Consider the following 26,778-nt stretch of genomic DNA (forward strand, 5'->3'; position numbering starts at 1 on the left):
TTTGTGTGTATATGTCATTTTTTTTTTTTTGAAAGTGAAATGGATTTCATTAAGCATTAACCACGTCCAAAAACAGAGCATCTAAAACAGGGGGAGAGGACTCCTCCAACCATACAACCTCATCACCCAAGCCTTTAGCAAACTTAGCCAAACAATGAGCCACACCATTGGCTGTGCGGTGTACCCACCCAACAGAAACAACCCGTAGGCCTGAACATAAGCAATGAATATCCCCATACAGATTTCCCAGGCGTGAACCATTCGGCTGTGAGCTGGAAATGTTCCTCATGACCGACCTGTTATCACCTTCAACAAGAAGCTCGGTGAAGCCCGCATCGACGGCAAGCCATGCAAAATTGCGGACCTTGTTTGGGATATGAAGCTTCCATAGCTTTCCCCACACCATGCTTTTTCCCAACGGCAAAGAGCCCTCACCCCTACCATCCGTCTCTTTCTTCAATTCTCTGGCCAAGTGGTACCCTGTTTTAACTGAATATACTCCCTCTGTAGAATGCAGCCAGAACAGAGCATCATTTGTGTGTCGGCATCATTTGTGTGTATATGTCATTTACTCATTCCTTAAGGATGTTATTGTCATTTCAAAAAATATAGAACGGTCGCTATTAAAAAAAAGAAGTAACAAACAGTCAACGGTCCAGCATTGGCCCGTTTGAGGCTAGATCTGCATTGCGCCAAATCGCACTATGATCAATTCTATGATATCCCAATCCCACGCATGCATTAGAGAAAGTAGGTCTAATAGTTAAAAGATGTTATTTCTTATACTAGCATCGTGAATCTTAAATTATAGATTAAATAAATGTTGTACACATTTGCAAAATGTTCTGTGACTGGCTAAGTTGTGTGACCTGAAAGTCTCAAATAAGAAAACAAACCATAAAATCGGAATTTATGTGAAAAATAAAATGGGAAAGCGCCTTGTTTGAAGAAAAATAATGGCTACTTATCAGCTGAACAATGGTGATTAACAGTTGAACCGAGCAATACTTGACGATGGACTACTTAAAATCTAGTGAAGGGCGACAGAAAAGTAGCTTAATACCATGTTAATAAATGAAAGATGTAGAGAGAGGAGAAATTGAGAGTTTAAGCAAGGAGATTTACATGATTCAATCTCACGACATATGTCTAAAATAGAAAGCCCTTAATGACTATATCTTTGCGATTTTGTAATTGTACTCCATTCATTTTGTTGGCCAGTTTAGAAAATTAAATTTTTTAAGAGAGCACCATATAATATAATGTCTTTCAAATAAGAAGATACAAAGTTTCCAAAATTACCATACTTAATTTAAACTATAATATAAGAGAGGTATTGTGTTTTTTAATAAATTAACAGGTAATAATAAAAGAGAGGTATTGTATTTTTTAATAAATTAAAAGATAATAATAAAAGAGAGATATTGTATTTTTTTAATAAATTAAAAGGTAATAATAAAAGAGAGGTATTTTATTTTTTAATAAATTAAAAGGTAAGTTAGTAAATTTATAAATATTGACTTTTTAAAGAGAACCATAAGACCAAGTTTGGCAATAAACTTGGTTGTAGCCTAAAACTATAATATCACTCAATATCCTTTTATTGAATGTGAATTTTGACAAATTCATTATTAAATTACATTTTTTTTATTATATTCTCTATGCTTGCAAAATTTTTAGAAAATAAAAAAAAAATCAATAACTATATCATTAATCAAATATTTAAGTTTCAAGTTTTTATAGTATAAAATTATGCATAAAAAAATACAATAAATGACTAAGAATTTAGGACAAAGGAATATATTATTGCGGGGTAAAAATTAAGTACACAATACTTTCGATGAAGTACATTAGATTTTTTAATTAAATTTAAACACTTAGTTGCATTAACCAATAAAATAAGAATAATGATCACCATGTACCTTTAGTGCGATGATCATTCCACAAGTATAAGTGCTTGTAGGATGTGGGGGTAAGAGTCGTTCAAGTTTTCAAGAGGGAGTTTTACACACATATACATTTAAATTAGGTTAGAGTAGAGTTTCTATCATATATATATATATAAGAATAATGTTATCATTTTCAAGGATAATTAAATTATAAAAAATAAAAAAAAAACTAAGTGTTTGAATTCAAATAGAAATAATGTATTGCACCTAAGTTTGACCTATTATTTTGAACCCAAAGTAGGATATATATGGGTTGTTGATTCTAGAAAATCCCTTAATTGGACTGAAAAATTCAAGAACAATCAAAATTCCTGGATTTTCGTCAACTAAAAATATCAATGTATCCAATTGTTATATACTAACACTATTGTTCAACATTTTTCTTAATAAATAAATGTTTTGGGTGTTCTTCTTTTCCGTCGGTATTCATTTTAGCATCCCTTGTTCTCACTAGATGACACCCACCATTTGCGATAGGTCGCTTCTGAAATATATGCAGATCTTAAAATGATGATCAAATCGCATATATAGCATTAACTTTTTCACCAAATCCAGCAAATTAGGCTATCTAACATTCAAAATCAAACCTTTTCTTTACCAAACAAAAAATAACATTCTAACTTTTCCAACCAACCAAACAAACATTGTTAATTTCCCAGCAATCCTGCGCTGAACACACACTACCGTATAGGACGCGCGCAGGTAAGGGTGATGGTTTCCTTGAATTCGGTGGAGATTTTCCCAGTCATTTCCATTGAATATTCAATGTTTGATCCATCCCTATATCATTCATTCAGGCTAGCTGACCGGCAGTTGTGACTACTTGTGTACAAAAAGGAAATAGAAAGCGTGCATGCATGTGATTATGCAGTTGAAAGGTCATTTATTGTGTTCATAAAAAAATAAAAGAAAGGTCATCCATTGCTTTTGCGAAAAGAAAGGATTTATTATAGGATATGATTGGGGTGCTGCAGCGGTATTGAGATGGATAGAGTTGGGCCTTCGAGCCTTTTTACAAGAGTGTTGTGCATTAGTATTGGTGGAGGCAAAATAGGTAAAATGTTAAATTTAGCAACTAAATATAATAAAAGTGGAACAAATGGCTAATGCATCAATGGAGCAATAGCCATATATATATATATATATATTTTTGCTATTGAGCTACAGTGCACAGCCAAAGATGGTTGTGCTTTGGCTGTGCACTGTAGATAATGATGAGATTAACAAACTCCTTAGCCCAGACGACCTCACCAAATACTTCCATCTACCCAGCCACGGCATGGACGAGGAAGAGCAAACCATTAATGAGAAGCTTCAATGCCTTGGACCATTACCAATTAGCTATCAAACCATTGACAGCTCTTCAAAACCCGCATTAACAAGTCTTGAGGTGTTACGGAAGGGGCACTAAAGCCACAATTAAGGCCCCAATGGCTAGAAACTACAAAACTATATATACACCTACAGTACACAAGCAAAGGTAATTCTAATACTCAAAACTCTCTTATTTCCCCAAAAAGCTTTTGTACACTGACTTTGACATCGGAGGTGTTGTGGCAGACACCACATTGGTGACCACCTAAGGAAAGCCTTTACGCTACATTTGTAGGTATAGTGACGATGATTCAGTTCCATCTGGACAACAACTGATGATTTCCACCTCATCAGTTTGGTGTCATCTGTGGGAACGACATTTTCGCACTTAGGTTCGAAAGTCAATTCCCAAATTCAGATGGAGTTCAACCAAGATTCTGCAACATTAGCCCTGCAAATCCAGACATTTACATCTAGTATGGAAGAACTCACCAAACAAAACTAGGAGATGAGGTTGCAGCTTCAACAAAAGGAGAACCGATCTAGGTCCAATCAGGAGGACGATGGAGACAGTCACAGAAAGAGTGACCGTCGAAGACTAGCCACTCCAGATGGACCAAGTTCGGATCTTCTTCGGGAAATGAGAAAGGAGATGGACGAGCTAAGGAACACCATTAAAGGGAAAATGGATCGAAGCCTAGATAGAATGGTCAGGACGACGGATTCACCTTTCACGCATAGTTTTAAAACCCGGACCGTTCAAAGAACCGGACAAAGGAGAGGTTCAACGTTTTTGAGGTCCGATCGAGGTTGAACCGAGGTTGAATCGCGATGATGCCATAATTAAATTAATAATTATTTAAAATATAAATAAATAATTAAATTAGTAAAACATTGAGAATATATATTATTTTAATGTATATAGATTTAATTATTTAATAAATATTTCTATAAATTATCAAAAATTCCATATTTTTTTTAATTCACAATTATAAGTTATACATGATCCAATAGGACTCAGCCCATTTTATAATTAATAAAAAAATTAATCAATGATAACCATGAAGAGTGAAGAGGAAGGGATGTTTTTAAATTGAGAGGTACTACGTTAACAATATTTTCACAACAAATTATAGGTAGTTGTTATTGGTTCAAATTTGAACCTAAGATTAAGATTACTTTTTTGCTCCAATAATAATAACCAGTAACAACCTACCACTTAAAATTTGTTGTAAAAGTATTATGAAAATACTGTGAACATCTCATTTCTCTTTTAAATTTCTTAAACTTTTCAAATTGCCTAAGTACAATCCGTTTTTCCTTTTTCTGTTTCTTTTTTTTTTCTTCCCTTATTCTCCACCGTTTGATAGATTGATTTATCTCCTCCACCGTTTATAATTCTACATCTTTATCTCTTTCTTGTTTCTTTTCTTTTTTACTAGTATCTTAAATTTTTCTCATCCACCCATTTAAAAATTTTACCTTCCCAGTGCCTCTTTTACTTTCCCAATGCCTAGTTGCCTACACATTTCTTCAGTGTTCCCTCTTTCTCTTTCTTGATGAACCCTCTTCTCTCTTTCTTCTTCACAAAATCTCCTCACAAAACTCTTCATCGGCCTCCTTCTCAGTCTCACTCATGGAAACAATCATGGTTTTTTTTTTTGGTGTCAAAAACTCTTGCAAAGAATTGTATTGTCACTGTGTAGTGGCTGCTCCTTTCTTCTTCTTCTTCTTCTTGTCAAAAAAAAATTTCGCAGAAGCACTCATTGCAGAAAAGAAATTTTCGCTTGAAACTGTCCAGAACATTGATGCGAGTTCAACGTTTGACAAAATATTCTGGTTGAAGCTTCAACAATGGTGATTTGGTGCTGTGAGTCTGTAATGTTTTTATTTTTTTTAAATAAAAATAGCTCTAACTTGAACTGTAAAAACCGTTCACGGTTCTCAAACTAGATGGTTTAACCACGATTTGAACAGTTCCCTGCTTTTCTTACTTAGAACGGTTTCGAGGGGTAAAAGAACCGTAATAGTGAGAGGTTCGCGGTTTTCTTGGTCAAATCGTACGGTTCGGTCTGGGTTTCAAAACCATGCTTTCATGGCGGCAGTCCTGGAATGCCTAGTGCCGTCAAAATTTCGCCTACCTCAACTTAAACCGTTTGACAGGCTGAAGGACCCCCTGGACCACCTCAACACTTTCAAGACGACCCTAGGCCTTTAACAGCCTCCTGATGAAATACTATGTTGTTTATTCCCCACCACTCTCAAAGGAGTTGCAAGGGAGTGGTTCACAAAGTTACCAGCATCGTCCATTGATAGCTTCGAGCAGTTGGGCAGTTTCTTCTTACGCCACTTCGTCGGGGGACAACACCCAAGGAGGCCAACAGACCACTTACTTACCATCAGGCAAGGAGAAAAGGAGACCCTGAGGTCGTACGTGAAGCATTTCACTCAAGAAACCTTAGAAGTCGATGAAGCTGATGACAAAGTGCAGCTAACAACCTTTAAAGCTGGATTGAAATCTAGGGAGTTCTTGGTCTCACTCGCAAAAAATCCCCCAAAAACGATGGCAGAGATGCTCCTGAAGGCGCAAAAGTACATGAACGCCGAAGACACCTTAGCAACGATAAAAGATGTAGAGAAGACCAATGAGAAAGGAAGGAAGGAAGACGATCGGATAGGACGAAAAAGGAAGCGTTCAGATCGTCAGAACAGCAACAAGGGGCAAAAGAAAAGACGATAAAGCTCCTCAGACGGTAAAATTAACTCCTTTGGTTATGCCTGTTGACAAAATTTTGGCGCAAATTAAGGATGAGCCCCAATGTACGTGACAAGAAGAAACATTGCTGTCTCCACAAGGATCATGACCACTACACAGAGGATTGCAGGGACTTGAAGGAGCAGACATAGGAACTCATACGAAAAGGGAAATTGTAGAGGTTTGTAAAGAAGGGAGAACCCAATAGGTCCAGGGATGACAACAAGGACAAGCGCGAAGCCTCACCAAGGGATGAAGACCTCACGTCCCAGTGTTCACCAAGTGTGATTGGGGAGATAAAGACGATTGCAGGAGGGCTGTCCACAAGTGGGTCATTCAAATCCCTCAAGAAATCATATCAGAGGCAGGTGAACAGCATTCATAGGATCCCACCCTTGAAGCAAAGACAGACAGACAGGGACATGTTTTTCTCGGAAGAGGATGCCAGAGGAGTGAAGCAGCCTCATGACGACCCCTTGGTCATAATGCTCATGATAGAAGAATCCTTGTGGATAATGGCAGTTTCGCAAACATCATCTATCTCTCCGCTTTTCAACAGCTAAAGTTAGAACCAGGGAGGCTATGCCCTTTTGAGTCCCCTCTCGTCAGCTTCAGTGGGGACAGAGTGTATCCCAAAGGCATAGTGACGTTAACAGTCACAGTAGGGTTTTATCCGAGACAACTGACTTGTTAGCTAGACTTCTTAGTGGTAAATTGTCCTTCTTCATATAATGTGATCATTAGGAGGGCCACACTCAACCGCTGGAAGGCAGCCACGTCCACCTATTGCCTGAAGGTAAAATTTCCAATGAAAAATGGTGTAGGTGAAGTGAAAGGAGATCAAGTACTGGCTAGGGAGTACTACCAAGCAGTATTGGCAGTAAAGGAAAACCATGCATGGATGATCGAGGAAAAAGAAGAGGAAAATGTGGAAGCCCTAGAAACTGTGGAGCTAGTAGACGAAGAGCCAATGAAGACTACAAGAGTAGGGATGACCATAGGTACAGACATGAAGAGGAAACTAGTCCAACTCCTTAAGGAGAACCTGGACATCTTCGCCTGGAGCCACGAGGACATGCCAAGCATATCCACAGAGATCATCCAACATAAATTAGAAATGAACCCCGAGAAAAAGCTTATCTAGTAGAGATGACGAGTGTTTGCTCTGGAACAAAACTAGGCGATCATGGATGAAGTAAACAAGCTACTAGCAGTAGGCTTCATCCACGAGGTCTACTACTCGGACTGGCTGGCCAACGTCGTCCTCGTAAAGAAGGCAAATGAGAAATGGAGGATGTGCGTGGACTTCACAGACTTAAACAAGGCTTGTCCAAAGGACAACTTCCCCCTACCTAGGATAGATTAGCTGGTGGATTCCACAGCAAGACACAAGCTCTTGACTTTTATGGACACATTCTTAGGTACAACTAGATAAAAATGGCAAAAGAAGACCAGGAGAAGACTATCTTCATCACAAGCCAAGGGCTCTACTACTATAAAGTGATGCCCTTTGGGCTAAAAAATGTAAGAGAAACCTACCAAAAGTTGGTAAACAAAACGTTCAGTAAACAGATTGGGAGGAACATGGAAGTGTACGTAGACAACATGCTCATCAAGAGTAAAAAAGAGTTTACTTACCTGGATGATCTCTAAGAGACGTTTGCAACTCTCAGACAATATCAGATGAAGTTAAACCCCAACAAGCATGCCTTTGGGGTAGCGTCTCCGGAAGTTCTTCCAGAGAGGAACAAAAGCGAACCCAGAGAAGGTATGAACCATACTAGAGATGGCATCACCCAAGACAGTGAAAGAAGTCCAGAAGCTCACAGGAAGAATAGCAGTGCTCAACAGATTCGTCTTGAAAGCAACGGACAAATGCTTGCCTTTCTTCAAGACACTGAAGCAGGCCTTCGTTTGGACAGACAAGTGTGAGAAGCCTTCCAGGAACTCAAGCGCTACCTTAGCAATCTACCCCTCCTGAGCCTATCCATGGAGGGAGAAAACCGATATTTGTACTTGGCAATGTCAGCTATAGCTATGAGTGCTGCCTTGATCGAGAAGAGGACAAAAGGCAGCTCCCAGTTTATTATGTCAGCCAGGTCTTCCAAGGGGCAGAAGCTAAATACCCATGCATAGAGAAGATTGCATTCGCTTTGGTTATAGCTTCACGCAAGCTGCGCCCCTACTTCCAGGCGAACACCATCTTGGTGATGACGGACCAACCTATAAAGAAGTTGATGAACAAGCCCGAGGTTATAGGAAGGATAATCTAGTGGGTTATCGAGCTTAGCCAATTTGACATTAAGTACCACCCCCAAGACAGCTATTAAGGCACATGCATTGGCAAATTTCATCACTGAATTTACAATCCTTGACGAGGAGGGAGCTACAGACAAAGTGGAAAGATGGACGATTTAGACCGATAGTTCGTCAGTTTGAAAGAGGGGTGGAGTAAGGGTCATTATCATCACCACAGAAGGAGAAACGCTCAAATACAGAGTTCAGCTAGCATTCCCAACCACCAATAATGAAGTTGAATACAAAAGAGTACTGACTGGACTAAGGCTCAGAAAGGCACTAGGAGTCAAAAACTTACTCCTCCAGAGCGATTCAAAGCTCGTTGTTGGTTAGATAAAGGGGGAATTTGAAGCAAATGAGGAAAGGATGCAAAAAATACCTAAAGTTGACGAAACTTTTGACACAAGAGTTTGATCAGGTGGAGTTTACACAGATCCCCAGAAGCCAAAATATAGGGTAGACGAGCTGGCAAAACAGTTGTCATCAGAAATAGGACCAACGAATATGGACCCGAAGATTGAAGTCCAGAAATGCCCCAGTATCGAAGAGGTCTTCACCTTCATAATCCAGAGTGAAAGCAGCTAGATTACCCTAATCCTATCCTTCTTTCAGGATGGACGGCTTCCACAGGACATCGAAGAGGCCAAGAAGGTTAGGAAGAGGGCAACAAGGTTTTTGATCTTGAATGACACCCTGTACAAAAGAGGTTTCTCCATGCCTTACCTGAAGTGCGTCAACGAAGAGGAAGCCAAATATATTCTGGAGGAGATCCATGAAGGAATTTGCGGAGACCATGCAGGCCCGAGATCCTTGATTAGCAAGGTTATTTGAACAGGTTAATTTTGGCCTACCCTGTAGAAGGATGCAAAGGAGTTCGTCAAGAAGTGTGACAAATGCCAAAGGTTTGGGAACGTCTAGTGCATCCCATATGAGAAATTGACGACAATAGCCTCCTCGTGGCCGTTTGCCCGATGGGGACTTGACATCGTTGGCCCATTACCCCAAGGTAAAAGACAAGTAAAATTTTCGCTAGTTACCATTGATTATTTCACAAAATGGGTTGAAGCAAAAGCTCTGTCAACCATAATGGAGGCGAAGGTCCAGAATTTCATCTTGAAGAATATAGTTTGTTGATTCGGGATACCACAGACAATCATATCAGACAACGGGCAACAATTTGACAGTTGAGGTTTCAGGGACTTCTACTCAAGGTTAGAAATCAAGAACCAATTCACGTCACCTGGTCACCCTTAAGCTAATGGCCAGATGGAAGTGACAAACTAGACTCTGCTCAAGATCATCAAGGCTCGGTTAGATGAGGCAAAGGGTGCATGGCCAAAAGAGTTGCCCAACGTTCTATGGGCGTACAGGACTACAGTGAGGATCTTGACAGGGGAGACCCCTTTCAGTCTCACTTATGGCACTGAAGTAGTAATCCCAGTCGAAGTAGGGATCACCAGCATGAGGCGAGAAGTTTTCCATGAAGGCAATAATGATGATCAGCTAAGAATCAACTTGGATTGCTTGGAAGAATCTAGAGACAAAGCATCCTGTAATATGGCAGAGTACCAGCAGAAGATAGCCGAGTATTACAACAAAAGAGTGAAGCTCAAATGACTTAACATAGGAGATCTCGTCCTGCACAAAGTCACACTGGCTACCAAGGACCCAACCTAGGGGGGAAGCTTAGCCTAACCTGGGAAGGACCCTACAAAGTCACCCATTATTCTAGGCAAGGCAGCTATCACTTGGAAACGCTGAACGAGAGGATATTGCCACGACCATGGAATATCGAGCATTTGAAACAATACCATCAGTAAATGTAATTAACGATTGTATTCATGTTTGAAATAAAGCAATAAAAGAATTATTTAGCCAGCATGATGCATTTTGATATGGTCTTTTTGTATCTTAACCAAATCTTGGAGAGTAAAGAGAGCATTTTAATGCTAGATATGAGATATTAATATATATTTAGCTATGTGCTTAGAATTGATTTAGATGATAACAATGTAATTGATATGAAATACTTATATTATATGATGAACATTAATTTTTATGTAAAGAGCATGGGGAGTTTTATCATTTTAAGTGTTATGTGATATAAGAGGCTTACCAAATGTTACCTATTGCACACTAACCTGTCAGAGTTCAGGGAATTGGGGAAGACATGCCAAGCAACATGCTTCCTTTACCAACTTTGAACCACTGGAGCTTTACTGAACATACTTCTTGGCCCTCCAAACCACGACTCCCAAAATTCCCCTGATAAGACTCATGAGCTTGGATCATGAGCCAAAAATGAGATGTTGTGCCATGAGCTCGAACTATGGGCCTTGATGAGATTATATAGCCATGAGTTTTGGACCATGGGTTTCGGCATCATTTTTGTGAATATGGACTCTTTTGGGCTTTAAAATAGATTCTCCCAAAATCCATAATAGTGTTGACGTGGTGCGGGTTGCCAATGAAATGAAGTCATGTGGTATGAAAAAATTGTCCTCAACAAGGGTTAGAGATTGTAAAACAATAATCATCTACAGAATTTCTCTTAGTTTTCCTTTACCCCTACTTCTCCAATTACCAATCCTTAAGAGATTCTTAACCCAAACACATACCTCACCCAATCTGAGTGTTGTTGGTTGTTTTGCTGCTTGTGGGAAGCATTTGGAAAAATTTATTGATTGGTGGATGCAATTTGGAGCCAATTGTGGGATCCGAATAACTAGTGAAGACATGGCTTGATGAAGCCCGTTGGGAGCTGGAACTCAGAAAGTTCAAGTACATTGGGTAGATTAGGTTTGGAAGGTAATACTCCAACTTTATTCACTACTGGATCATTTCGGCTTGGAGGGCCACAGAGAGGTTTTTCGCCGAGTACTTCGGTTTTCTTTTTGATAACACGTCTCAATGTTATCTTGTGTTTGCATCTCTCTTCCCTTACTCTTGTGCTTTACATTTATTCCTTATTGTATTTGTTTATGCACTAGCGTGTTGTTTTGGTTTATTGCATTTCATTTACTCTTATTTTGCACTTAGATAAGTTGAATAAAAGCAATTTAGCCATAAGTTTAAAATTAGGAGCCTAAACAAGCAATAGTGTTTTGCACTATCGTGCTTTCAATAATAATAAAAACTAATCACAAAATTATGATGTTATTTTAACCAAAATTAAAATAAAACCAAAGAAATAAAAGATGAATTTTATAATAATTTATTACTCAAAAAATTGATAGGCATATTGAAATTCATAGCCATGTAGATTGTGTTTTGATATAAACTCAAATTCTTATTTTCAAAAAAACTAAGTATTAACCTAAATTAAAATTCAACCAAAGCTATAAAAAAGAGAGAGAAGACTTTGTGATGGAAAATTTAAAAAACATAGTACCAAAATACATATTAAAAAATAACCATCGACCTTAATCAGAGTTATAAGGAAGAACAAAAATCCACCAAAAAAGAGAGAGAGAGAGAGAGAGAGAGTACTCACAATTTTTTTGTGAGAAAAATATGGATTGAATGGGAAAAATGATATGAAATTTATACAAAATAAAAAAGGGAGAAGAATAGTCAAAATATAAAAAAGAGAAAAGAATGAAGGAAGTGTAATTGTAAAATTGAGAATAGTTTGGAGATAAAGAGGTAAAGGAAAAGTGAAAAAGTTGAAGGAAGTATAAGAATAAATGTGAACTAACAAGAAGAATAAAGGCTTGTTTGGATATCGCTTATTGCTGAAAACTGAATACTGTAACAAAATAATTTTTAAATGTGTGAATAGTGCTGTGAGATTCAGTTTTAAAGAAAATTTTGCATAAATTAATGACTTGCGGGTCATGTGAACAATGCACGAGATTCACAAAAAAATACAGACACACCATCAAAAGAATTTCAGCAACATCCAAACTCACACTAAAAGTTTTTATTTTACTCTATATTTTATAGAATAAGGAGAATAAAAGTATTAAAAAAAAGAAAAAGAAAAAGAAAAAAGAAAAAGAAAAAAAAGATAAGAAGTAGAAAATTGGTCATTTTAAGGGGATGACGTGGACAATGTGGCCGCTTACTTGGATGATATGTAGATATATATAGATTATGATTTATTTTTATGATAAATAGCCAAACACACATACGCACAAAGATAAGAAGGGAAAGCAAGTGAAGACACGATGTTGATCTGAGCCTCACTCGACGTTGTGTAAAGGAAAAGGAGTCCTTCCCTCTCTGTCTGTTTTAAGATTTGAGCTTTAACCTTTTAAGGTACAGTTTTTTTGTTGAACAATACATCTTCTTCTTCTTCTTCTTCTTCTATATTCATTATTGATGTTTCCTTTGTTTAAGACAAATAAAAAGGTTGTTCTTTGTTTCGTCTAAAATTACACTTGTGTTTCTTTCTCTCTCATCTCAAAAGTCAAAACAGATCATAAAAAGCTTGCTCATTTTTACTCTAAAAAAAAAAATGGAACGAAGAAGAGATTCTCTAGTTTCTGTCAAGTTTAATTGTTGTTTGTTCAATACTTTTAGTCAACAATTGAATTAAGCGATTCCATGGACACAGTTTTCAATATTGACGTGATTAATATGTTGTGTTTATAATAAAAGTGATCGCGACATGGAACAAGGATCGAGTTGGTGTCAGTAAAGTTATCTTTTAGTTTGCATGTGCGAGGTTTAGCTAATATCAATCTGACTGATCTCATTGAGAGCCAAAACTCATAAGGTTTTGAAGGTCAAGTAATTATGAATCAAATCAAAACTATTTTTAATTTGAACAATTGGGTTTTTTTTTTTTTAATGTGCTGGCGCAGATTTGGAATTTTTAATGGGGCCCATTTGGTCTCTTTCATCTTGGATGCAACGGGGGGACTGACTGGTCTCAATCAGATTCAACCAAATTTTCATTGATGCCTTCATCACTCAGTTGCCAAGGCCAAAATCAAAGTGTAACACTTTGAATTGAATGTTGCCATCCTTAGATTCTTCAAAATTCAGTTGTTCATTAGATGCTCCTAAGTCGAAACAATACTTTTTCAATTTTCTTAGACCGTTACTTAATTGCTTGAACTTAAATCCTCTAGATTTTGATTAGCTATCACATTCATGGTCTTGTTTTCGTTACAGGGCATTCACAAGTATTTTGAGATGCTGAAATTTATTCATGATATCTTAGATTTTCTAAACGCTAAATAGCCAATTAGCTGACACTTCCTCCTCCCTCATAATAGGAAAAAGAGTGAGGTTGTGAGATTGAGTCCCACTGGTGGTGTGTACGTGTGTGAATTATCATGAATATAAGTCGCACAATTGTGGTTTTCAAGCCAGATTTTTCAACTACTTCTGCATTTTTGGTCTTCTTCAACGGTGATTTCTCTATGTGCTTCATTGCTACCTTGAAAAGTTGTTGAGCATATATTTATTGAAACGTGACTAGAAAAGTTCTTATTTGAAGCTAAGTCTTTTTTATTTGGTTACAGTATACAGACTAAACCAGAAACTTTGATATCTTGAAAGAAATTCACAATCTGATCAGTTCATTTTTTGGGACCCATCTTTAATAATTTCCAATTCCATAAAATAAGTGGATAAATGATAGAAATGATCTCACGTTCTTTATTATTATTTGTTTTTTTTATAAACATTATGGATTTTTTTTTTTTTTTTTTTTTGTTGATAGAAATGATCTCACTCATTTTTATCTCTATAACCATACTTAGTCCACTGCACTAGTTTAGGATCAGTATCTCATCTAAATTCAAAATTGGAGCAGTCATCATCTTAGCCTCATTCTTGAATAATGTTTTACAAGCATCATAACCAAATTATCTCCAGGAATTTGTCTATGCTATATCTCACACAAACTTGGGCCCACTCAAGAGTCTTTCAGTGCCAAACCATCTCATTTCCTAATTGCCTTTTTTTTCCTCTCTCTTTCCTTTCTTTTTTTTAAGTAATTTTGTCCTCTTGACTTCAAGCATCTATGACAACCTCACTAGTTTTTGTAGTTGTACTCTTCTCAGGGTGATAAATGATTCCTTCCCAAAACCTTTTTTTGGTAAAAAATGGATATGACAAGATTTTTTTTGGGACATTAAAATATTAGTTTATAATTAAATTTATACAAATCTTGAAAGAATTCTTGAAAGCATAGGTTCTATGTTCCCCAACTTTTTATGATGTTTTTGTGTTTAGCTTATGACCTAACTTATTATGCAGTAGTTCTCCAATTCTCATACTTTTGGTCTCTATCCTTCCGCTTTGGCTTTGCAATTTATTATTTAATTGAATGTTCTTTTGGGGATTTTCAGTTGTAGAACATGTGATAATTGCAAGAATGATGACATTCATATAAAGTGAAAGTGCCTCATAGAATCTAATAAGTTTCTGCATTTGATTTTAAGTGGAAACCAGATCATACATCAATTTTTGGCTCTAACTTTAAGGAGTCTCCCCCTTAATTATTGTCTTTGCTACCTTTTCTCGTTGTTGTTCAGGCCAAGCTTGCTGAAAGCACTTGATGTACAGATAAGAAAATTTTCAGGGTTTCTTGTTTCTTTTGAAATTGAAAACAAGAGAACAATATGTTTGCTAGTGAAGGCTTCATTAATGTTCATGATCATGGTACAGTAGTTGATAAGAAAAAAGTTAGAGTTCAATGCAAATATTGTGGTAAAGTGGTGAGTGGTTTCTTCCGTCTAAAGTGCCACTTAGGAGGTATACGTGGAGATGTTACTCCTTGTGAAAATGCTCCTCAAAATGTGAAGGAACCGTTTAGAAATAAATTACTTGAAAGGAAGATAGAAAGTTTAAGCAAGGAAGTTGATGAACGAAATGACCCAAATCTTCCCTGTAAAAGGAATTGTCGTCCTAACTTGAATAGTGTTAAGCATAATAAGCATGAAACATCTCAAACCGCTGGTTCTTGTGATGGGAGGCATGTTGATATGGACTCTGCACTCGAAGACAGTCTTACAGACAGTGCTCCTCTGCCCTATGGAAATACAGGTTCTCAAACAGCCATCAATTGCAAAGAAGGAAGAGTTTCATTATCAAGGAAAGCCCAAAAATGCATTGCTAGATTTTTCTATGAAACAGGTGTTGATTTCGGTACTGTCAATTCCCCTAGTTTCAAAGCAATGATAAATGCTACCCTGGGTAATGGTCAGATGGTGTATAACATCCCAAGTTGTCAGGAGCTAAAAGGGTGGATCCTTAAAGATGAGGTGAAGGATATCCAAGAGTATGTGAAGAAGATTAGGCATTCATGGGCAAGCACAGGGTGTAGCATCTTGTTAGATGGATGGATTGATGAAAAGGGTCGACACCTGGTTAATTTTTTGGTGGATTGCCCACAGGGTATTGTTTATCTTCGCTCGTCTGATGTTACATCTTTCATTGACGATGTTGATATGTTACAGTTGTTGTTGGATGGAGTTATTGAGGAGATTGGAATTGAAAATGTAATTCAAGTGGTGGCATGTTCTATAACAGGTTGGATGGGAGCTGTGGGCAAGCAATTCATGGATAGGTGCAAGAGAGTGTTCTGGACTGTGAGTGCATCCCATTGCATTGAGCTCATGCTAGAGAAGATTGAAATGATTGAGTCCATCAGAGGTATATTGGCTAAAGGCAAGTCCCTTACAAAGTTTATTTATGGCCATGAAACTGTTTTGAATCTTTTGAAGAAACATACTCTTGGCCGTGACCTAGTTCGGCCCTCCAAAATAAGGTCAGCAATGCCCATTATGACTTTGGAGAATATTGTCTCAGAAAAGCTGCAATTAAAGAACATGTTTGCCTCACCTGAGTGGAACACATCAGTCTGGGCTTCTAGAACAGAGGGAAAGAGGGTAGCTGATTTGATGGAAGATAGCTCTTTCTGGACTGGAGCTGGGATTGCCTTGAAGGCAACTCTACCAGTTGTGCGTGTTTTATGTTTAATCAGTCAGGCTGATAAACCACAAGTGGGGTACATATACGAAACAATGGATCAACTAAAAGAGACAATTAAAGAGGAATTTAAAGGGAAGAAATCCCAGTACATGCCTTTTTGGAAAGCGATTGATGAGATTTGGGACAACTTTCTCCATAGCCCTATTCATGGTGCAGGGTATTATTTAAACCCAAGTCTCTTTTATTCAAGTGATTTCCTAGGTGATGCTGAGGTTGCCTTTGGCCTTTTGTGCTCTACCGTCCGCTTGGTACAAGATCAGAGAAGTCAAGATTTGATATCCCGACAACTTGAAGACTATAGACATGCTAGAGGTAGTTTTGAAGAGGGGAGTGCCATTAACCAAAGAACCAGCAACCCTCCTGGTAAGAGACCTCTATAGTTTGACTTCTTGCTTGCTTATTGTTTGGTTTGGTTTGAATCTGTCAAAAACCATGATTTTAAACTTGTATTTTTTTTTAAATTGAACTACAGCTCTATGGTGGTCTCATTATGGAACAGAATATCCTGAGCTGCAGAGATTTGCCTTTCGAATTCTGAGCCAGAACTGCGACGGTGCTTCAAGATGCGGACTAAAGAGAAGTTTGGCCGAGAAGCTGCTTACAACCGGAAGGAATCCTATTGAGCAACAAGGATTGAGTGAACTGACATTTGTACATTATAATTTGCAACTGCAGCAGTTTCAGTCAGGCAAGAAGTGTGACATTGTGGCTGAAGAGATTGACCCAATGGATGATTGGATAGTTGATGAAGCACCAGAGATTGTGTCCCGAAATGTTCAATCTTCACGGATTAACTTGGGCTCCACTGAAGGGGCTATTAATGGGGATGGACCTTCTCGATTTCAAGCAAAGAAAGAAACCTTGTAAGTGAAGATAAAAGGGATAGTTGAAAAAGGATAGGGTATAGCAATGGAATTTGCACAGATTTAGAACCATGACTTCCAACAAGTGTTTAAGGATAAGTGTTATAACTAACTTACATGGCATTTTTGTTTTCTCCTTCATGTACATATTTGTTTACAGTGTTGTTTGTGTGCATTAAATCTGTGGCTTTTCTAATTCATAGGACATACAACCATACGGTGCGTGAGAGAGCAGAAAGTTGAGAGTAATTTTGCCTTTAATATATAGCAGTATAATGTCTATGGCAACCTTCGATCAGAAAGTTTGAGAGTAAATTTGTCACTGAGCATGACTTTTGAGTTACTACGTTTTGTTGCTCCATGTTTAACGTTTCTTGATCCCCATTATCAAATTGAATTATTTTAAGGCATTTGGAAGCTATGGCTATATATTGATTTTGTCTTTGAACTTTACAAGAAATCGATTGGTTTTCGTAACAAAACTTTTGTGCCCTACTACTTTATGTCCTTTTGTTTATGGCCATTATTATTATTATTATTATTATTATTATTATTATTATTTATGAACAAAAAAAAGAAAAAAAAAGGTAGGGGGCTTACCTGAGTTGACGTCTTTCATTTGGGTGCGACTATAGTGACATCTTATTTGCTGGACTTCGGCCTATAAGAGTATAGAATTCGAATGAGCCATAGATGTGCACTCAACTCTATCAAGATTTATCCCATGTGGTCTAATGGAAAGTTGATATGCTATTTATTTTAGCATTAAGTGATTTGACTTGAAACATTTTTTTTTTTTATAACTTTTCCTTTAAAAGGTTGAACATGTGGCATCCAATGGTCACACGTAGGGATAAACCTTAAAGACAACAACTATATTTTAGCATATGAAAATTCTAATTTGTATATTCTACATCTACCAAATATGTCCAATTTTAGTCAATTAGGTATCAGACCAGTGGAAGAGTTAGGATTTGACTTGAGGTTGGGGGGGTAAAATTTATACATGACAAACAATTACGATATATTTAAAACCATTTTGAAAATTTTAAAATATATTAATTTGAAAATTTGTGATATTTTAATGTAAGAAAGCTCACCAAAATATTGCATATTTATTATATTTTGCCTATCCATTAGGGTTCTTATCACATGAATAATTCATTTTTCAAAAATTTCAAGGTCAAAACTCAAGCTATAATGGAATGGTTTAGAGTAGATAAAAAAAAATCTCAATTGCAATTTATGTAAATTTTTGTTATTTTGGTTAATAAAGACTCATAAAATGTTTAAATTGTAATGATTTAAAAATATATTACGAACAATTAAGGGCCTTGTAACTCATCTTGTAAGTTTGTTGTTTAAATTCTACCAGCTCTATCAAAAAGGAGTTTTGTAGGTCACTTAACACCTCCTTTTTTTTTTTTTTTTTTTTTTTGAGAAAGAAGACTTCAAATTTTATTAATCAATAAACAAATCAGTCTGATAAGCAATTAAGGTGTGTGATGGGACATCTTCCATCCACACTGAATAACCAGTGACATGACATGCTTACCTAGTTAGGTTGTGAGTTACATATTACCTTCCTTACGAACATGAGAAAAACTAATACATTGAAAAGATTCATCAATAGCTTTTACATCTTGGATCAGAAGACCAAACGAAGCTAAGGATAGCAAATCCTCCATCAGTGAGTAGATAAATAAATATAAATTGCAATTTATGTAAAATTTTGTTTTTTTGGTTAATAAAGACTCATAAAATGTTCAAATCATAATGATTTATATATTACGAACAATTAAGAGCCTTGTAACTTATATGGTAAGTTTTTTGTTTAAATTCTACGGGCTCTATCAAAAAGGAGTTTTGTAGGTCACTTAACAACTCCTTTTTTTTTTTTTTTTTTTCTTTTTTTGAGAAAGAAGACTTCAAATTTATCAATAGGCAAATCAACCTAATAAGCAACTAAGGTATGCGATGGGACATCTTCCATCCACATTGAAGAACCAGTGACATGACTGCTTGCCTAGCTAGATTGTGAGTTACAATATTACCTTCCCTATAAACATGAGAAAAACTAATACATTGAAAAGATTCAGCAATAGCTTTTACATCTTGGGTCAGAATACCAAACGAAGCTAAGGATAGCAAATCCTCCATCAATGAGTTCATAAGAATTTCAAAAACTCCCTCAAGAATAGCAAAATCTAGCCCCAGTTCTAAAGCAAATTCCAAGGCTATTTTCACTGCCATAGTTTCAATTTCCAACATAGTTAAAGGAAGAGGAATGGAATGAGACAATGAGGCCATGACCAAACCTTTGCAGTCTCGAATGATTACTCCTATCCCAGCTCTTTCCAATGTGGTAAACAAAGTCCCATAAAAATTTATTTTGTAAATACTGTCCTGTGGAGTTGTCCACCTGACTTTCGACCTAGTTACTTGTGGCTGGACTAGTGGTTGGGCTATCCGAAACTCCTGAAGAGCATCTATTGCTCGCTAAAGCACCTGGTCATGTGGGAAGCCTGGCAGTAAGAAGCTGGCCTTGTTACGCCTGAACTAGACTGTCCACATTATCATCGCACTACAAAAAACGAGGTCTATAGCCGTGTTTGAAAAACGCAGCTATAGACTAGGAGTCGTGTTTCTATAGCCACGTTTTCAAACGCAGCCTATCATGTGCGACAATAGCCCCCTGCGAGGACCTATAGCCACGTTTTTACAAACGTGGCTACAGATTACCCTATAGCTGCAGTTTTCCACAGCCCATAAGCTGAGACCTATAGCTGCGTTTTTGTAAAAAACGCGGCTATAGACTCGCTTTGGGCTGCGTTTTTGTAAAAAATGCAGCTATAGGTCCAACTTATAACCGCGTTTTAAACGCAGCCCAAAGCAGGTCTATAGCCGCATTTTTGACAAAAACACAGCTATAGGTCTCAACTTATGGGTTGTGGAAAAACACAGCTATAGGGGTATAAAATGCAGCTATATGATTTTTGCACTCAAGAAATTGGGGTCTTACATACAGATTGATACTCGAGTTTAATGTATTCGGGTACCACATTAGCACAATACTCGAGCTCCTTAAACTCAAGTACTAAGTGGCTTTTTTTAATCCCAAATGCCATGTCAGACGGTGCCACAGTGGTAGGACTTCTAGGAATTCAAGTTTATTGTGGTCGAGTACCATTTGGAACTCGAGTTTGTAGAGCTCGATACCAGAAAAGTGGTAGATCACTAATAAGTTCCAAAACAATGCTTTTTTGCTACAAATTTTGCAAAATGGTGGTATTTGGCCATTTTCACCAAATTCTATTTACTTCATCTTTGCTTTATTTGTCCCATAAAATAGAAGTTGTTTACTGTTTATCAGATTTAGTTTGTTTGTCAGGTTACCTATCAAATTTAACGTGTTTCTTCCTAGTGACCAGCTTATATTTTTGGTTTGGCCAAATATGAATCTAATCTTAAAGAAGTCAATGTAGTCTTGTTAATATCATCATACCATTGGTAATGGCAAATTTAAGTGCAAAGGGAAGGGGTGGGGTGTTAGCATCTGTGGAAGCAACATAGGTCAAGGAAGTTGTTGTGGGATCAGTTACGAAGTTGCGTTGCTGAATATTTCGTGTCTTCTCTCACTTCTTTTTCTGACTCAAGTTGTGGCATTAAATAATATTTGAAAAAAATCATTTACGTATAGCTGCTTTGTTAATGTAACTTCACTCGGTAGTCTCTTTGTTTAATTTTAAATTCCACTGTTGGTTGTAGTGGTGTACAAGTTATATGGTCTTTGAATTATTCACAAATTGCTTCTTTCTTTAAATTCCTTGCTTTCCATTTCACTCTGGCTCCCCCCAGCCCCTTGGATTTTTGAGTTTCCTAGGGAAGTTGGTGTATTCACCTATGGATCAAGATTAGTTTAACTGAATTTAAGTTTTTTTTTTTCCTTGCAGTATGAATAACCAAAGTGTTGATCGTACTTATCGAAATGGGCAAACAAAGGATGCCATTGCATATATGGATTAATGACATGCGGAACTGTTGAAAAAAAGATACATAGAAAGCAGGTGAAGTTTATTTCCCCCCATGCTCTCTATTCAGGCTGTACAGATGCAAATATTTGATCATGCCGTGGCGCAAGAAGCATGCCATGGGCAAACCTCTTGTTTGCTTGAGTTTCAATACGTTGCTGCAAATAGGGAAGCATTGCCTTGCAAGGGCTTTGCTCTAAGTCATATAAAGCTGCTTAAGGGAAATAGCTAAGATAGTTTCGGTTTAAAAATGTTTAAAAAAGTTAAACCCTTGAATGAGTCACATTGAGTAAAGATAATATGAGTTAAACATGTGATTTTCTAATGTTATATATTGGACTGTTTTTCTTTGTTTGAGTATGAAATGCATGCTTCCAGACTTATATGTAGGAGATCTCTCTTTCTTGGTGTTTCGCATTTGTATGATAGGAGATTTGCTTCCTAGCATATTTATTGGTTGAAAGTATGTTCCAACCATAGTTGCGTTAATTTGACTGCTTGAGTGTGAGTTTGGATAGTGGCAGACCAGCATTTTGCATGTCTGCGTTTTTTTTGGCTGCGTCTCATGCATTGTTCACGGCAAATACGGAATTCAGCAAATTTTTCTTTAAAACTGAGTCCTACAGCACTATTTATATATTTAACAGTATTTTCAACAATAAGTTTTCAATTTTTAGTAATAAACGATATCCAAACAGACCCTGAAGATAAGATTTAGATATATAAAGGATGATTGTTTAAAACTGCAACTGAGCACAAAGAACAAATTCAGTACTTCAGCCAGCAGGAATGCACTCAGACAAAAAGTGTTGCTTTACTACCAAGATTTCAAGACCATTACCAATCCAATGGTTTAATGTTCTGTACTAAACTTATGGTCATTTTTTTTAGGATCTTCGGGAGCTTTCTAGTCTCCCAGCAAAGGGGTTTGATATCTCTATTAACCCTGCCACACTTACACGAAGAGCATGATTGCCAGCATATAATGTACTGATACTGAGTCTATGGAATTTTAATTTAAATTGTAAAATCTTTTTCTTTTTTTTTTTAATAATTTAATAATGCTTGTTTTAGTTGTATTTGTGTGCAGAGGCGTGCTTCTGAACATGCTTTTGCATCATTCTATGTCTTCAGTACTAGAATATGATTCTAAGTTATATTGTTGGGTTTGTCATAAATCTGAAAACACTAGATCATAATCTACGTACCAGTAAAATTATAATATTATTTTTTTATGATCCTAGTATCTTTCATGAATTGAGTGTAAGCTTAAACATGTCTTTATAAGCTTTTGAGTACCCTCCTCTTAAAAACTGATTTTCAAGGATGAGTTCTATACATGAGTTTGTATCATTTGGTATCAAAGCCAACCCCACATCGAGTATAGTGGGTGCCAACCACCATGGGTTTATTATTCTCTTATTTTCTTGTAAGATAATTGATCTTAAGTAGGATTTTGATAATTTTAAATTATTTAAAAATAAAATTGTGCAAACAAATATAGCAAGTATTGTTAGTGAAATTCTATAAGCAAAATATATGTTAAGTATATATAAGCAACACATATGTTAAGTATAAATATAGTCTTTTTATATAATTAAGAAATGTTATATTAGATGTTTTAACATCATCATAATTATTTTCAGTGTTTTCTTTTCTTTCCGTTGTATTATTTTATTATCTTTTAACTTTTTAAGAAATATTATTTTAAATTTTATGTTAGGACTCTTTTTGTATTAGTAGTAAAAATTTAATCAAAAAATCTGATTTGAGATCTAATTAATCCGTATTGCTAATTTCTATTAGGCATTTATAATCAAAAAAATTTACAAGTAAAAGAAATACTATATATTAACAATGTAAAATTATATTATTACAAGAATAAATAAAATTTAAAGCGTAATATAATAGAATTTTATTTCTCAAGGCACTTTTGAAACGTCACTTAATATTAGAATTACCGATAGCCTTGATCTACCAAGCAAAGACAGATTTAACACAATTTTTTTAACAAAGTTTAGGTACAAAATTTGAGCCTAAGGCTATAAATCTTATTCGATAAAATAAACATTACTACATATTTTGAAATTCTAACCGTTGAATAGTATGTTCTCTATGCTCTTAATACATATGTCAAATTTTGTGTTAATCGGATATTATTTACTATATGATATATAAGTTTATATTGTATGAATAATTTTATACTACAAACAATTGCAATTTAAATAATTTATTAATGACATAGTTATTGATCTTTAATTTTTTATAAATTTTGCAAGCATTGAAGATATAAAAAGAAGATGTAATCCAATGGTCAATTAACAAATTCACTTCCAATAAAAAAATATTCAATAAGGTTGTAGATATTTAGTAAGGCTACAATCAATTTTTTAGCTAAACTTTGTCCTAATTTTTTTTTATAAGTAGGTCTCGGACATAATTCAATGAATTAATACTAATTAAATTGAGATTAAATTTGTATATAGAATAAAATATTATGGTTTAGGCCTAAAATTTAATAAATACAGATGAAAATCTTCTTCTTTTTTTATTTTTGAAGTTCTAATTTACCTTAAAAAGGTGATACATAGTGCAAAAGGCTGAAATCTTAGGCCTTGTGAGAGATTTAAGGTGATGTTTGGATTAGGAGAGTTTTGAGTGGTATCGTCCTGTTTTCATAACTCATGATCCAAAACTGGCGAGGCCCACGGAAGAGCACTTGTTTGGACTCCATGACTCATGATCCGTGATTTAGTTTTCATCACTCAATTCTCTGATTTTTGAGTTATGAGTTATGGAAACTGAAAACACATTTTAGTTGTTTTCAATTTCTATAACTCATAACTCAATGGCATTTTTGTAATTAAACATACATGGAGGGACCCACAGTCACAACTTTTGACCTTTGACTCTTTTTTTTATTCCTTTCTTCTCCTGCGTTCATTCTTTTTTTTTTTTTTTCACTGATTCGGTCTTCAATTCTTCCTTTTTTTTTTTTTTTTTTCTTTCCTTCTTTCGGGTTTCTGGGTTTCTTCTTGTTCTCTTTTTTCTTTTTTCTTTTTTCTTTTTCACTGATTCGGTCTTCAATTCTTCCTTCTTCTTCTTCTTTTTTTTTTTTTTTTTTTTTTTTTTTTTTCATTGGTTCAGTGAGTTTGGGTACTAGGGGTTGAAGGAAAAAAAAAATAAAGTAAAAGCTACACAAGGTACATGTATGGGGCCCACAAATAGTTGAAAAATATTGAGTGATGACAAGTGAGTGATGGTGCCAAACGGAGTGGGGTGTTTTAAGTGATGAGTGATGAGTGATGAAAACTGAGTGATGAGTGATGGGTGATGAAAACTAAGTGATGAGTGACCATTTTTTTAAACGAAACAAGGTCGTGGTTATGTTGACAATCTACCATGTGAGAGAAAAGCTTACAAAAATTGATGCCTAAAATTGCTAGAAATTAAATAACTTAACTATAGGTTGAATTACTAAAGTTGAAAAAAAAATCAAGAAAATTACTCAGTTTTTGAAGGAAATACAGGGGCAAATGTAGCATCAAATAGCACTAATGGGCCAATTCATGGACGAAATTGAACTTCAACATACAGCTAGGGGCCCAAATCATAGTGTTCTTTATTTTTATAAATGCTTGGCCCATTCCTTTAAATAGTTTCTAGTAAATTATTTGCAGTATATATATATATATGAAAAAGTGAGAAAGATTGCCCTTCATACCAGGATTTTTTAAATTGATCCTAATTGTACTCATTTGAATACATCTCCATCACTAATACATAAGTCTTTACCGAACTTTGGTTTATCTTTTAGAGGGTGATAGGCAAAACCATAGAACTAGTTTAATTATCATTTAAAATAATGAATTAATTTTATTTTATGTCTAGGGTAAATTTCATTAACATACTTTAAGATTTGGGCTAATATTAACTAGGTTTAAGATTTTTCAAAACTGGTCAATTTGGCACATAAAGCCAACTTAGTCTCCTAAGAGGGTAAGACGATGGAAAAAAATGACTAACTGGCCTAATAATGTTTAGAGATTAGGTTGGCTTTAGGGACCAAATTAGCTAATTTTGAAAAGTCTTGAACTTAATTGACATTAACCCAAACCTCAAGGTATGTTAATGGAGTTTACCCTTATATCTATTTTGTCTTGATGCAAGCTAGAAAAATTATATCAGCATACAAATTTATATCTAATTTTGAATTAAAAAGTTTCAAATTTAAAACTATTAATTTACCAAACTAGTAAAAAAAATCAATTATATCATTCACAATTGCTCTAATTTTATAAAATGCCAAACATGCAAATGCATCATTTTTGTCATAAACTACACTCTTTTTGTGAGCTTATCGATTCAATCGAGTTACATATAAACTTATAATTCGAATATAACAAAACATATGAAGGATGATGAAACCAACAGATTTGACAGGCCATCGAATGAAAACACAAAGATATGGATGGATCTAGAAACAAATCACAATGTGATAATTCATTAATTTTCATGGTTGTAGACAGTGAAAGTTGTTAGTGAAAAAGGGTAAGGGTGATGAAAAGATGGTGAAGCTATGATGAGGGAGAGAAAATGTGAACTAGAGAAAGAATTCAAAATGATAAAATGGAAGATGCATGTTAGCAAAGGAGAGAGGGGTTCCCATGGCCATGGGGCATCATTCCCAGTTGGGGCGAGACACATTCTCATAGACTATATGGCTCTTTAACTATTTTTGGCTTTTTCATCCGTATTGGTATTACTACTTGAACTTTGGGCCATTCGATATGGTTTGAGTACCCTATTGGGGAAAAAACTTAGGTGTTTCGGGAGCAATGCTCCCTCCTCTCACATGAGGGATGGGCCTCACGTGTGGGTCCCACCATGGGACCCATTGCTCATGTGAGAGGAGGGAGCATTGCTCTCAGAGCATGTAAGAATTACCCCTCTATTGGATGAAGGATATCAACATATTCTCCTACAAACCAACTCCCTTTTGGTCATCAAGTGGATCACAGGCTCACATATTCACTTCCCTCGTATGTTAACTAACCTAATTTTATATTGTAGATCACTATTCGTAATTTTAGACAGCATGGACTAGGCATTTCTAGCGCAAAGCTAATTTTTGTGTTGATCAACTAGCAAGGCGGGAAGCCTGGCAGCTGGAGAGAGATCTTTTATGACACACGCCCCATGTTCCTTTTGCAATGCCTCTTTTTGGGACACTATGGGCTTCCCCAAGGCTCTTTATTTTGCTTTGCCTTGATCCTAGTGACTTCAACTTATCTAGTTTTTTGTTGTATTGTTGTTTGTGTGTATTGTCTCTAAGCTTTCATGGTATGTATCTTAACATTGTGTAATCTTTCTTGTCTATGTATTTAATATATCTCCTTATTCATGCCAAAAGAAAAAAAAAAAAAAAGAAAGAGAGGGAAATCTATGTAGTTGATAAAGTCTTTCCATGTGTACAAATAAGGTTAAGGGTTGGTCAAATTGGTTTCCTTCGTGTTAAATTCTTAAAATATTCTAACCAAATTCAATCAAATTACATTTTTGAAATCGATTTCGATTAAATGACATATTGAAACCAACCAAATCATCTTGAATTGGAT

General features: G+C 35.9%; 1 protein-coding gene across 2 annotated transcripts; it reads left to right on the plus strand.

Annotated features, from left to right (window-relative positions):
* The first annotated feature begins 12,427 nt into the window (after positions 1 to 12,427).
* On the plus strand, positions 12,428 to 17,274 carry LOC126698534 (uncharacterized). 2 transcript variants are annotated; one of them, XM_050395833.1, is made up of 4 exons: positions 12,443 to 12,576; positions 13,542 to 13,677; positions 14,808 to 16,629; positions 16,739 to 17,274. In XM_050395833.1, exons 3-4 carry the CDS (start codon positions 14,895 to 14,897, stop codon positions 17,131 to 17,133), a joined length of 2,130 nt encoding a protein of 709 aa, XP_050251790.1. In that variant the 5' UTR covers positions 12,443 to 12,576; positions 13,542 to 13,677; positions 14,808 to 14,894; the 3' UTR covers positions 17,134 to 17,274. The 2 variants fall into 2 exon arrangements, with proteins under 2 accessions (XP_050251791.1, XP_050251790.1); XM_050395834.1 differs by lacking the exon at positions 13,542 to 13,677 and having other exon boundaries at positions 12,428 to 12,576.
* Positions 17,275 to 26,778: the final 9,504 nt, after the last annotated feature.

This window comes from Quercus robur, chromosome 9 (assembly GCF_932294415.1).
Source record: "Quercus robur chromosome 9, dhQueRobu3.1, whole genome shotgun sequence".
Classification (NCBI taxonomy): Eukaryota; Viridiplantae; Streptophyta; class Magnoliopsida; order Fagales; family Fagaceae; genus Quercus; species Quercus robur.